The 14,094-nt window shown below is 46.5% G+C and overlaps 1 protein-coding gene across 1 annotated transcript in view; it reads left to right on the plus strand.

Annotated features, from left to right (window-relative positions):
* ABCA4 (ATP binding cassette subfamily A member 4) overlaps positions 1-14,094 on the plus strand; it is a 129,910-nt gene that overhangs the window by 53,476 nt on the left and 62,340 nt on the right. The window contains exons 12-16 of the mRNA XM_007977907.3: positions 3,806-4,011; positions 4,361-4,537; positions 6,327-6,549; positions 10,590-10,811; positions 12,096-12,300. Of these exons, the coding sequence (XP_007976098.3) occupies positions 3,806-4,011; positions 4,361-4,537; positions 6,327-6,549; positions 10,590-10,811; positions 12,096-12,300 (1,033 nt within the window). The remainder of the gene's footprint in view (positions 1-3,805; positions 4,012-4,360; positions 4,538-6,326; positions 6,550-10,589; positions 10,812-12,095; positions 12,301-14,094) is intronic.

Here is a 14,094-nt window from a genome sequence, read left to right on the forward strand (position 1 = left end):
GGTAGGATGCAGAGTTATATTCAAAACACACAAACCAACTCAACTCAGGAAACATATATCGAGGTCCTGTCATGACAAAATGCCATTCCAGAGACCACGGTGAACAAGCCATGGCCCCAGCCTCAAGGAATTTACTGTCTCTGGAACTGTGCTGGCCAATACAGTAACCAGCAGCCACGCAGGGCTATTTAAATTTAAATTAATTAAAAGTAAAAACACAATGCCTCAGATGCATTAACCACATTTTAAGTGTTCAGTAGGTATTTGTGGCTCCTGCTTGCCATATTGGACAGGGCAGATATAGAACAATTCCATCACTGCAGAAAGTTCTACTGAACAGTGCTGCTCTGGGCAGAAGAACTTCTTGTTCAGGGATGTTACACCCCAGCTTGTGACTACAGTGTGGCTTATCCTCAGAGTATAGGGAACAGTGGCACTCTGCAGGCTCAGCACTGAAGACATGGATGCAGGCTCTGCTTCTGACCTAGATTGACCTTGGGCAAGGCCTTTTGCTCCTCTGATCCCAATTCTTCACCAGCCAAGTAAGAATATCAGACCACAAGCCCTCTAGGGCTCTGTCCAAATGCCCCATGACTGAGTGAATGGGTAGAACATTCTATGTGTGTGTCACAACGTGAAGAGCAAAGACTTTCATCTCCCCAAATAATTTTGTTTTTCATTTTAGGAATTAAATTTCAGATTCACTCTAATTGCCAATACTAAACTTCTCTATATGCAGTTCTAAACTTGACAAACCAATAAAATGAGATTATTTTACTACTTATCTTTGTAGAACATTGAGGTCTCCCTAACGCTAATTTAAATGCATATTTTTTAAATGTGTTCTAGCAGTTTGGTTCAGAAGCCCCCTGGCCCAAGCATCACACCGTCGTCAATCCTTTGTCCTCGAGCAGTGTGGTCGGGTGGGTTAGGCACTGACAAACACTGCGTGCCAGGCCCATAGTCGGGGACTGTGCTAACAGTGTACGTATTAGATCCCACCTACCCTCGCCCTCAATAGACCCAAGCTATTCATCAAATAGCAAATCTTACATTATTTCTGTCCAGAAGAAACAAACATTTATTGAGAACTTTTGGGGTGTGACCTGTTTAAGTCCTACATCTCATTTAAGGACTGGTCAATGTTAGGCTGGGCAATGCCTGTTTGTGAGAGAATCACTGCCTAAAGAAACTTCGCCATTTCCCTTAGCTCTATCGTGGGTGACTACACATACTGGTATTTCTTAAAGAAACACCAATTCCATTTCCTTTTAACATAATTATTAATATCTCATTAGCATGGTGTCACTTAAGCCTGGACCCAAAGAAATACCAGTTCCATTTCCTTTTAAGATAATTATTAATATCGCATCAGCGTGGTGTCACTTAAGCCTGGGCCCTTTAGAATTTTTCATGTACCTGTGTTCCTCTGCCCATATCAGCTGGAACACTAATAGTTTTCTTTGTTTTCTTCCTTTTTATCTAGAAGACTAAGAACATTACATGGGACCCATCCCCAGGGCATGGAGGCTGAGGTGGGATAGTTTAGTTCAGGAGGCCCAAGAAGTGTGGGTATGCAGCCCCTTGTTCAAACACAGCCTCTGAATTGCCGGAGTCTTCCAGTGCACGCTCTGAGGCGCAGGTAGGACTCGGGAGTCAGGGGTTTTGGTGAACGAGTTGGGTTTGCCTGCTTCTTCCCAGTGCAGTGGAGCTTGGTTCTGTGGTCAGGTCCTTATGTCCTATCCGCCTTTCTCATTTCTTTCTTTCTTGGGTAATAGCTGTGGAATCAAATGAACTGGGGTTTGATACCTACTCTACCACCCTGGGGGACTCACTCAGCCTCCTTGAACCTAAGTTCCTGGGCTGCCAAGTGAGGATAAGTAGTAATTGCTGATCCACCTACTTGACAAGACAGTAGTGAGGGCGCTGAATGCCAGGCTGTGGATCCAGCCTTTCCCATGGTTCCTGGTGTGGCAGTAAGAACTCTGGGCCTGCAGGTGAAATTGGGGAGGGAGTCCCAGCTCTGCCACTGTCTCTCTGTGTGACCTCAGGGAGGTCTTCTCAACAAAATAAGATATTTTATAAAGCTCAATTTCCTCTTCAGTAAAATGAGGATTCCAGGTAACTCACAGTTTGTGGCGATGAATCTGTTGCTTAAAGCCTGCAGTACGTCAATAGCCCAGTCTTCCTGCTTGCTTTCTCCCTTCTCCACTACCGGTGATCACAGTCCGATCCCATAGGTGATATCCCTGCTTAAAACCCTGCATTAGCTCCTATGGTTCTTTAAGGCTTGCCCAGAACTCCCCTGGTCTTAGCACTGAAAGCATGTGTCTGGGGAAGCCCTGCGTTCACACTACTGAGTCCCGCAGGGCAAACCATCTGGTCCCACCCTCCTTTCTAGTGCTGCTGTCACACTCACCTCTCTTGACCCTACACTCCCTTCTGTGCCTTGCAATTACCTGGGGAGCTTTTTGCAAGATATGGATGCCCTGGCCCTGCCACTAGAGATTCTGATTTAATTGTTTGGGGTAGGGCCTGGCATAGGTATCTTTTAAAGCTCCCCAGTGGTTCTAAAGCACAGCCACAGATGGGAACCACTGCTCAATTCCTGTAGGTCCCCAGATACCTCATGTGCTGTTCCCTGAGCCTGAGCTGACCTTTCCCCCACTTTCCTCTCTTCAGTTATTTCCTGCTTATCCTCCTACTCGGGAGGCTCTTCCTCCAGGCAGCCTTCCCTGATACCTCCAGGAAGACTTAGCTGCGTCCCTCCCCTGGGCTTCCCCACTAGGCTTGCTTTCATTAGAACCTGATCCTTCACATTATGGTTGTTGGTTTACTCCAATCCTCTCCATCATTAGCTCTCAACTTTCTTTTAGGAAGAGATGTTTATCTTTCCTTCTTGTATTTCTAGAGTTGACCAGGCTCTGGCACATTGCAGACTCTCAGTATGCATTCAGGGAACAACTTAATCAAGACAACACCATCTGACCTCTGTGAGTTACACGCTAGGAAAGAAATGTCAGCATCAATAGCCCTTGCAATGATAGGAACAAGAGGTTAAAGAAAAGGAAATAGATGCAAGTAACAATATAAGTGCTTTAACAAATCTATACAAGAGGACAACCTTCATATTCAAATTTTTAAACATTCTTAGTTCTGCTCTTTTGTGAGTAACGGGTTTTTTTTCCTCTTCCAGGAGAAGAAAAGAGGCATATTATAGAAATTCCTCCTCCCCCGGCATTACTTGTCACACAATTGTAATTGGAAGTGATTTCCCTGACTAAGTCATTTTGGCTGTCTGTTATTTTCTCTCTTCCTCCTTGCTCTTCCCTCAGCTGGCTATCCTGTGTTTGGAGAGAGCCAGAAAGGTTCAATGCTAGGAATGTTTCTCTCTCTCTTTAAAGCTCTTTAATCGTCAGTCTTTCTGATCTTCAAAGCAGGCTGTAGCCAGTGTGACCCCACTCCCTCGCCTCCCCATGCTGGGGAGTAAAAGCCTGGAGTATTTTTGTCATTTTGAGGACTTGCATATTTGGACAGCCTTGGACATCTGGAAAGTGTGGTCCTCACTAGCTCTGCAGGCATAAGAGCACATCAGCATTTCCAAGCTCTCTTGCACCCCTACATCTGGACACATTGAAAACTTAACACCAGACTCTGGAGTTAAGCAAACATTAAGTTTATAGGCCTCCTTGCATTTTGACCATTTCCTGGGGCAGCAGCCCTTATCCTCTGCCTTTCTGTGTGTGCAGTTGAGTCTTTGCAGTTGGTCCTCCTCAAACTCTCTCAACTTTGTGACTCTCTGCAGTGCTTGGTCCTGGATAAGTTTGAAAGCTACAATGATGAAACTCAGCTCACCCAACGTGCCCTGTCTCTACTGGAGGAAAACAGGTTCTGGGCCGGAGTGGTGTTCCCTGACATGTATCCCTGGACCAGCTCTCTACCACCCCACGTGAAGTATAAGATCCGCATGGACATAGACGTGGTGGAGAAAACCAATAAGATTAAAGACAGGTGATGTTTCAGGAAGGGCTCGCTGTGTTTCTCCAAAGTCAGTGGGAAATTACATTTGGTAGAGAGAGACTGGACTTGGCCTATAAATCAATAAAATTAAGTTAAATTTTAAAAAAAGATATTTTATAAAGCTCCACAAAGAGTCCTTGAATTAAAGCAATTACAGTTACGTTGTGGCTAATATTCAAAACTGAGATTTAAACTGAGGACTAGGAAGTAGAATTAGATCCTCTGGAAACATTTAAGAGAAAGGTTTTAAGAGAATGCATTCCAAGTCACCCTGTGGTCGGGAGGTGTGAGTGAGCTGTCCGAGCCCATTCCCATCCTTTGTCCCTCTGTGTCTTCTCAGGTACTGGGATTCTGGTCCCAGAGCTGATCCTGTGGAAGATTTCCGGTACATCTGGGGTGGGTTTGCCTATCTGCAGGACATGGTTGAACAGGGGATCACAAGGAGCCAGGTGCAGGCGGAGGCCCCAGTTGGAATCTACCTCCAGCAGATGCCCTACCCCTGCTTCGTGGACGATTCGTGAGTCCAAAGTTTGCGACCCTCCTCCATGACATGCTAATGGGGGTGCTGGGGTGGGCTGGGGTGCTCTCAAGCATTCAGTGGCTTTGGAGAGAGCCCCAGGGAGCAGAGCCAAACTGGAGAGCATGGAGCTCTGACTGAGGAACCTGCTTCTCCCAAGCTCCAGGCAGGCACAGATGAGTCAGTGCAGTGGTGGGAAAGGGAAAAGAGATGGTGTTGTAGCTGGAAAAGGGAAGGGGAAAATTAAAGCAAGGGAAGTGAGGCTCGGGGAGGGGACAAATTCCCCACTGTATAGTATGTTTGGCATGTGGAAGGGTTCTGGTCAGAATGTTTGCCCAATGATTGCCACATCAGCATTCATTTTGGACTCTGCATGGCCAGTAGGTCTGGTTCCTGGGAGCCCTGGAATAATGCAGCCCCTTCCCTAACTAACATTTCCATGATGTATGCTCAATGATAAGGCAGAGGAATGTGTTTGATGAGCTCAAGCCCCGCCTCCCTGGACACCCCCATCCCAGGCCTGTAGATCTGTTGACCAGCAGCAAGCCAAGCAAGCAGCCTACTGTTTCGCTGAACATGGATTTGGGGGGTGGTAGAGAAAGGGCCGGGGTGCAGGGTTGGGAGGGCTCATTTGTCATTACAGATGGGGTCAGACACACTACCAAAACAGCCGTAGAGACCTACAATTGAGTTCACCTAAAACTCAGTGTGGACACAGGAAACCCTCTTTTAATAACTGTCCAATGGGTTTTCTAGCCTCAGCTCTACAGATAACTTGAGATAACAGTGGCCAATCTGCAGTTAGTTTGGGTTTGGACAATAGGCAGAGCTAGGAAATTGGGCAAAAGCCCAGGTCCACTGTAGGATCAGAATGGGAGTGGCTCGTGGGGAAGTGAGGTGGGTGTGGGGAGGCAATAGGGAGCTAGGTCATTTGGTGTGGGAGAGTCCTCTGGTGGCCAGTCCCAGAAATGCAGGCTTTACGAATGTATGCTTCCCTTCCTGAAACCCTCCCATGCTGGAATTGGGCCCTTCCAGTGACAACACACAACAGTTTTCAATAGATAATAATCCCAAGGGCTTTACTAGCACATGAAACACAGGGAAAACATGTGTAAAGTTCACAACAAAGTCATTCCAGTATATCAAACCTACCCTGTTCGCCGGGTGGATATACCAGGGTCTAGTCCACCTGTGCATGGTTGGTGGTGGAGCCGGTGTTTGTTGGATAACTGATTTATTGATGGATCATTTGCCTTCTGAAAGTGCCAAACTGATTAGTTATTTTGTGTGTCTTTTTGTGTAACTAGAGTTTGACCTACCCGGGCAGACAGTGCTGGGGTGGCTGACCCCTTGGGGAGCCAAGTTATTGATCTTACCACCACCACTTGCCCTTGTCAGTGCTCCACACTCTTGGGTTTTGGTGTTAGCATGTAGCTATCTACTCAGATCCCATCCACATCATCAACTCTGCAGTCTTGTCCTTGCAAGGCCTTAAACAGGGAAGATCTTTCACATAGAGGATATAAATTTATTGACACATTTTACTCGCAGAGCATTCACCTGGGCTAACCAGAAAGCCAGCACTCTGCTATAAACAAAAAATAATGCTTCAGGGCTAACGTGGAATGTATTAAAAGATTCCAGCCCATTGAATGTCCAGGGGAGGTTTTCCTGTTTTCATTTCCCTCCATCTGGGCTTTGTTCTCAACACATTAATTCAACAAACATTTATTCTGCGTCTACCAGGTACAGAACACTCTACTATTCTGCTTCTCTCCTCTTGCTTTAGTTTCATGATCATCCTGAACCGCTGTTTCCCTATCTTCATGGTGCTGGCATGGATCTATTCTGTCTCTATGACTGTGAAGAGCATCGTCTTGGAGAAGGAATTGAGACTGAAGGAGACCTTGAAAAATCAGGGTGTCTCCAATGCAGTGATTTGGTGTACCTGGTTCCTGGACAGCTTCTCCATCATGTCAATGAGCATCTTCCTCCTGACGATATTCATCATGGTAAGCCAAATGGAGAAGGCCCAGAAAATCTTGAATACTTTGGTTCCTCTCCCCTTTCATCCTGTTCATGTGCCTGTATTAGACATCTGGCCACCAAAGAGAGCGTGACATCTAGCTTCCCAGTCCTTCCTTTTAGCCAAGGTAGGAGACACTCAGAGAGACGAAATCTCCCGAAGGAGCCACTGTATCACAGCATCCTCCCATCTTCCACTTCCTGCCCAGGGGTCCATGGTCCACACAGACTTTCCAGTCCCTTTCCATGACCATCTGGAGAAGCTGCTATTAGCAGAGCCCTGCATAGGGTGACAGTGTAATTAAAGTAGTCTTCTCTTTCCAAACACAGAAGAAATCAGTTCAGAGAGTGTTTTCCTAGGCTTACAATTGTAACTAATGGCTAGAGTTGAAATGGGGAAAGGCTTTTGCCTTTCCAGTAGCAGTAGGGGAGGAGATTTGGATTATTTACTAATCACCATCATGGTCACCTCCTACATGGCTTCACCAAAAAACATTCTGCTGCCTGAAAAATCTCCAAGACCTCTCTCTCTTTAAAGGATGGAATTTGGAATCCATCCTTCCTCAGTGATAAGGAGTTTTTATAGCCACAGGCAGCTTCTACTGGTCTGTCCTCTGCAAGCTTGCAACTCCTCTGAGAGCTAGACTTGGAAATGAAACATTATTTTGCAATATGTTGCTATCCTTCATTTTTAGCTCCTCCACCGTAGATGATTGTTTGTACTTGTTAAATGATAAGGATATAAATTTAAGTCATTTTTTATATTTTATTGGATGGAATTTGGTATAATTTTTAGACTTCAGGCTTTGCAGGCTCCGGAGATGGACGGATTGAGCTTGTTCTGCTTCTTCCCCATCATGATATGAAGTGCTGCACCACACTAGGCAGTGTGTGTAGTGACCACAGACTGGCTGAGTGTCTGCCATCCCATGCTGGCCCATATCAGGTACCCACCTGATCCACAAATATTCCATCAGATCCTGTTCAAACAAAACATCTCCAGTTAAGCCAAATCTTGCCCTTTCTCCTTACAGTAAAATGTACTAAATCTGAAGGTTTTGTCTTTTTAGTGTGACTCTGTGATCCAGTGATCTGTGGCCTTGGTTATGCCCTGTGCTACAGTCCTAGCACAACAAATGGTAAGGTAGAGGTCATTCTGCTCAAACAACCTGACTCCACCTGGATGTGGCTTTACATTTGCAAAGGGTACCAAAGTTCTAAGAGATGAGGGGAGGAGCTGAGCCCCTTGTCCTCATCTAGGGTTCCCTTGTTCTTTCCCATCCCTCAGTCTGCTCCTTTTCCCAGTATCAACATGTTTGTGTCCTCAGAATTAAAGGAGTAAAAATGTGTAAACATCTGACTAGCAACAGCCATGAGACTTTGCCTGCCTTGTTGATAAGCAGCATTGAGATCTGCCCTCCTAAGAATGGGCCATTAGGTCTTCAAAGCTTTCATGATGTGAGGTAAAAAACGTTCACCAGGAGTTTCATGCACAAAAGGGTTTCTCTTTGTGGGAACTGGAACATTGTTCCAGTGATGACGGAAACAGAGCTTTCCACACCAAAACAGGGTTTTCCTTTGAATGACTCTCCCACCTTTCCCTTGTCTCTTCCTCCCCACCTCAGCAACACAGGAAAGAAGCTGGAAGCAGGGACAATGGGAAGGTCCCTTTGTTATTCAAGCTATTAGAAACAAAAAGAAAAGTGGCCATCAGAGGAAGCCACAGCTGGTGAAACTGTAGGGTCACTGAGTGAGTGACACCTCTGGCTTAAGTCAGTGAAAAGTCCTAGAAGTTTGTGGTCCTAGAAGTCCTAGAAGTTTATGGGACTTTGTTTTGAGCAAGGATAAGAAATTGATTTCAAGGCCGGGCACAGTGGCTCACGCCTGTAATCCCAGCACTTTGGGAGGCTGAGGCGGGTGGATCACCTGAGGTCGGGAGTTCGAGACCAGCCTGACCAACATGGAGAAACACCGTCTCTACTAAAAATACAAAATTAGCTGGGCCTGGTGGCACGTGCCTATAATCCCAGCTACTAGGGAGGCTGAGGCAGGAGAATTGCTTGAACCTGGGAGGTGGAGGTTGCCATGAGCCGAGATCGTGGCATTGCACTCCAGCCTGGGCAACAAGAGTGAAACTCCGCCTCAAAAAAAAAAAAAAGAAAGAAAGAAATTGATTTCAGGCCGGGCGCAGTGGCTCACGCCTGTAATCCCAACACTTTGGGAGATGGAGGCGGGCAGATCACTTCAGGTCAGGAGTTCCAGACCAGTCTGGCCAACATGGTGAAACCACGCCTCTCCTAAAAATACAAAAATTAGCCAGGTGTGGTGGCACATGCCTGTAGTCCCAGCTGCTCAGCAGGCTGAGGCAGGAGAATCTTTTGAACCCAGGAGGTGGAGGTCACAGTGAACCAATATCGTATCACTGCACTCTAGCCTGGGCAACAGAGCAAAGCTCTGTCTAAAAAAAATAAACATAAAAAAGAAGTTGATTTCATTCTTCTGAGAACTGCAACAACTACCTTAAAGTGATTCCATCCAAAAGCCACATGTTCAGCCATGGACTTATTTTTATGGAGCTGCGTGTGGGTGACACACAAAATCAGGAGCTCTGAATCCTAATCTAGACTTTTATTTAGATTTCCTCTGATTTGGGTTCTGGTAAAGCATGGGTCTCTTCTGTGCCCCGCCCCCGCACCCCCTGCCATTTGTTTTGTCTGTTTTCAGTCTGTTCTGTCAGTACCCACAGGCAGGAGAGCAGAAAGGAGAAATGGCAGCCGCAGCAGACAAAAGGCACATTCTTTCCACTCAGCTCTCGCATGCCCATCATAGATACTGCCATCGGTCTCTCTTTTCTATGAGAGGAACCCAAAACTCCAGGGAACTACTGCCAATTGATTAGAACTCATTTAGGACGTGGACCTATTTGTTCCTTTATGTTCCTGGGAAGAGCACAGGATGAGTTCTATGTACTCTCTTGTGTGTTCAGAGAGTAAACTGCCTCATAGGAGGCCTCCAGCAAAGGATAACCAAGAAGGTCTAATACATTTGACAATCTCAGTTTATCCTATAGTGCAATTGGATAGCAGTTCCCCTAGCGAAAGTTGCTAGTTTGGTCCTATTTTCTACATAGCCAAAGTGGTTGATTCATTGGTTAATGTGAAAGTTCCTGAATACTGCCAGCAGGTGCTAGGAAATGTATTCGTGTGATATTCATGGATGGGGAGGATCAATCCACTTCCAATGATTTGGATTAATTACTGATGTTTTCACCTGTGTGGGTAGTAAATCTCAGAAAATCAAGTACAGATGATGGCATCGGGCAGGCCAGGCCCCAGGCAAAACGTTGAAGCTCCTCTGGAGTCCCCTCCCATCTCCCTCTTTTGTTTCCCGTATACCTGGTTTATCCAGGGCCCTGGAGATGCTCCAAGATGCCCTACGTAGGTCTTCCTCCCTTGTGCCAGCCATATTTCTCCACATTACCACTCTTCTCACCGAGGATTTGCTTACTTAACACTTAATAAATACTATTAAAAGAGAAACTTAGGCACATTAAAATGTTAAAGAGTTGATTCCAGCAAACAGTGATTCACAGGAGGCTCCAGATCACAAGTGGTTCAGGGCACCTCTGAGGGGTAGGGAAGCAAGACAAAGAAAAACAAAGCAAGTATTTGATTGGTTCACATGGAAAGTCCCTGATTAGAAGTAGTGGGCAGTTTGTGATTAGTTAACTTTCTCTGAGTTGGGTTTTGGTTTGCTGATGTAGGAACACAGAATGCTGCAGCCGTTTCAGCCTAATGGTCTCCCAATTAATTTTTTTTTAACATTACTGATGACTGATAGGAGTCTAATGTGCTACTCTTCCCAGGGAAAATGGCATTCCTAGGATTAAAGGAAATCAGCGCATGGAGTGTGCACTGTAGAAATTTAGACAGTAACAACAGGCTCGTGGGAGAGAGCCCTTTAGGGCAGGGTGAGAAGGCGTCCGGACAAGGGCAGGCATTACTGACGCGTGGCCTCTTGGTTTCAGCATGGAAGAATCCTACATTACAGTGACCCATTCATCCTCTTCCTGTTCTTGTTGGCTTTCTCCACTGCCACCATCATGCTATGCTTCCTGCTCAGCACCTTCTTCTCCAAGGCCAGTGTGGCAGCAGCCTGTAGTGGCGTCATCTATTTCACCCTCTACCTGCCACACATCCTGTGCTTCGCCTGGCAGGACCGCATGACCGCTGAGCTGAAGAAGGCTGTGGTGAGGCCCTTGGGCTGGCCCCTGTCCTATGACACGTTTCCTCGGAAGGGTCTGTAGCAGTCCCGAAGACCCAGCCTGCCCTTCAAGGGCGTCCACTTTGCCTTTGACCTAAGGTTAAAAGGTTCGTGTGAGGCTAGAAGGTACAGGGGCAAAAGTGGGAGCAGTCCTCACCCTGAGCGATGCAACAGTGACTCCTCACCACACCTGCTTGATTCATCTGCCCTGGAAAGTCATTAAAAAACCAGTTCAACTCATGGGTCCCTTGGTTTACTCACAAGAGAGAGTTAGCAGCGCATTTCACTGGTTTTCCTTTCCCACTCTTTGAGAAGAATCAGAAGGGAGGGGAGCTTGCCACTTTACTCTCTGTCTAAAGAGATGTTTCCATTAATTAAAAGTTTTTGTTTTGCTTCAGAACAAACTTGGAGTATTTCCACAAGTATCTTTAACATGCTCTACGAGTGCTTGCAGAAAGAAGTGCAGAAATGAGACTGTCCACAGAGTCAGGCTTGCCGGCCAGGAGAGGACTCCAGAAACTGACTTCTGATGGCCTGAGAAACTTCCTAGTTCACAATTCCCAGACCCAGACAAAGAGCACTGTCTTTTCTCTAATTGTTTTCAAATGGGCCATTTCCACCCTCTAATCAGCCTCTGGCCCTGGAGGGTGCAGTTCCCCTCGTCCTCCGGAGTCTCCCTGTCTCTGTGCTGTAGAGTCAAGAAGGGATGACCACCTGCCCTCACTGGGAAAAGACAGAAAGTCTGACTTGTTCTCACGACTCACACTTATTAGGCTCCAGAGGTGTCAGGGCATCTGCCTTTCATTTATTAGGTTAAATAAGAAATCAATCGCTGCCATTTATAGCACCCAATTTTCTAAAATGATCACAATGGATTAGTGGCAAGAAATCTTTATGACTCATCTGTGGACAGAGCTGGGCTATTTTGGTAATCCTTGAGTAGGCAGATGGAACTCTGAGGCCACCTTCTTGGGTACATAGATCACTAGGAAGCTATAGGTCTCGCAACTGTGGATTAGGGCTGGGCTGAGAATTGTTTCATGTGTTTTGTGACTGTATAGCTAGAGACTCTCTTGTTTGCAGAGAGACACTCTGAACTCCCCCTAGCTGTCTAGAGAAAGACTGCCTTCACCCCTCCTGAGGTGACCTTACACTGGGAGGCAATGGGGACCCTCTTTTGGCCCTCCCCTCTACCTTGAGGGCATCTGGGTGCTGTTGCATTGGATAAAAGGCACTGCTCATTTTCTGTGCCCTCTCTGCCTCACTGCAGAGCCTGCTGTCTCCGGTGGCATTTGGATTTGGCACTGAGTACCTGGTTCGCTTTGAAGAGCAAGGCCTGGGGCTGCAGTGGAGCAACATCGGGAACAGTCCCACGGAAGGGGATGAATTCAGCTTCCTGATGTCCATGCAGATGATGCTCCTTGATGCTGCTGTCTACGGCTTACTCGCTTGGTACCTTGACCAGGTGTTCCCAGGTAAGCATCCCCCTCTATAGGGTAAAGGTAATTGAGTTCTTCAGATCCCCAGCCCTCTCCATTCATCTAGTTTGAATTTCATTGCTTCTAAGCTCTTTGTCAGAACCAGCATTTGAAGTTTAAATCTAGAAGTCAAAAATCCACCAGCAAATCCTACTGGCTTTACTTGAGAAACAAATCCAGAATCTGATCTCTTGTCACCACCCAACCTTCCCAATCCCAGCCTCTTCCTTCCACTACCACCTCACATCAGTCCATTTTCGACACTGTATTCAGGGAGATCCTTTCAGAATCAAGGTCATATGGTGTCAGCCCTCTCTGTCCAATGCCTCCACTGGCTTTTCCTCTCGTTCAGAGTAAAACCCGGTGTCTCAATCCTGGCCTCCAAGATGCTTCATTATCTGGCCTCCAACTTTCTTCCTCATCTCATGATTTTCCCTTCTCCACCATGTTCCTCTGCTCCAGTCACGTCGGCCTCCTTACTGACTGTTTAATACAGCAAGTGCATTTCCTCTTCAGGGCCTTTCCATCTGCTGTTCTCATGCCAGAAGCACGTTTCTCTCCCCCGACCCCCCAGCCCGCCCCTCATATCTGCAGGCTTGCTTCCTTACTTTGTTAAGGTCTTTGTTCAAATGTCACATTATCACAGGGATCTTTCCAGACTGAAGAGATCTACATATCTATGGCTCTATAAACAACATTCCTTCAGGGTTCCCGTCCCCTTACCCTACTTTATTTTGGGGAACATTCTTCACCATCTGATAGGATGATGTATCTTATGCATGTATTTACTGCCTCTCTGCCCTTAGTAGAAATAAGCCCAGAGGGCAGGCACGTGGTCTATTTTGTTAACTGTGACAGTCCCAGTGCCCAGAATAGTGCCTGACCTTTGGTGGCACTGAATAAATATCTAATTAATCTGTAGCATGGAAAATCAGCTTTTGTAAATTGGCTGTTTGCACAGTCGTGTATTTACTTGGTAGAAAATCAAATTTTCCTTCAAATTAGCATTTTCTGGTGACTAGAGCTGCCTCACCTTCATCTGAGTGGTCTCCAAGTCAGCCGACAGCCTTCCTGTGCTATAGCAGCCATGCCTGGCTCTTGATGCTGTAGCCAAGAGCAGGCAGGGGACGGTGAGTCTGGTCCAGTCCATGAGGAGGGACAAACTCACAGCTCTCAGATCATCTCAGGGTAGCCTTTGTTGGCAGAAATAGGTAGGCAGCCACCCTCAATAGGAGGAAGGCCTCTAGACTGGGTCAGGAGGCCTGGGTTTGCATCCTAGTGGCATGGGTGCATTCATTTACTAGAGCTGCCATAACAAAATACCACTAACTGGGCGGCTTAGACAACAGCCATTTATATCTCACAGCTCTGAAGGCTAGAAGTCCAAAATCAAGGTGTTAGCAGGGCCATGCTCCCTCTGAAACCTATAGGTGCTTGGCCACTCCTTGACTTGTAGATGCACCCTTCTGATCCTTCATTTGCACATGGCATTCTCCCTGTCTTACATGGCCATCTTATAAGGACATCAGCTGGACTGGATTAGGGCCCTACCTTGCTCCCATGTGACCTCATCTCAACTAATCACGTCTGCAATGACCCTGTTCCTAAACAAGGCCACATTATGAGGTACCTGAGGTTAGCGCTCTGGTGTCTTTTTTCTTGACATCACTTCTGACACCAAATGTGTGTTTTGGTTTTTGTTGTTGTTGTTGTTGTTGTTTTGGCACCAACCAATTCTCCTATATTAATGGGTTGTTCAAGAATTCAATTGAATTCTGACACTATCCAGAA

The sequence above is a fragment of the Chlorocebus sabaeus genome, chromosome 20, assembly GCF_047675955.1.
Source record: "Chlorocebus sabaeus isolate Y175 chromosome 20, mChlSab1.0.hap1, whole genome shotgun sequence".
Lineage (NCBI taxonomy): Eukaryota > Metazoa > Chordata > Mammalia > Primates > Cercopithecidae > Chlorocebus > Chlorocebus sabaeus.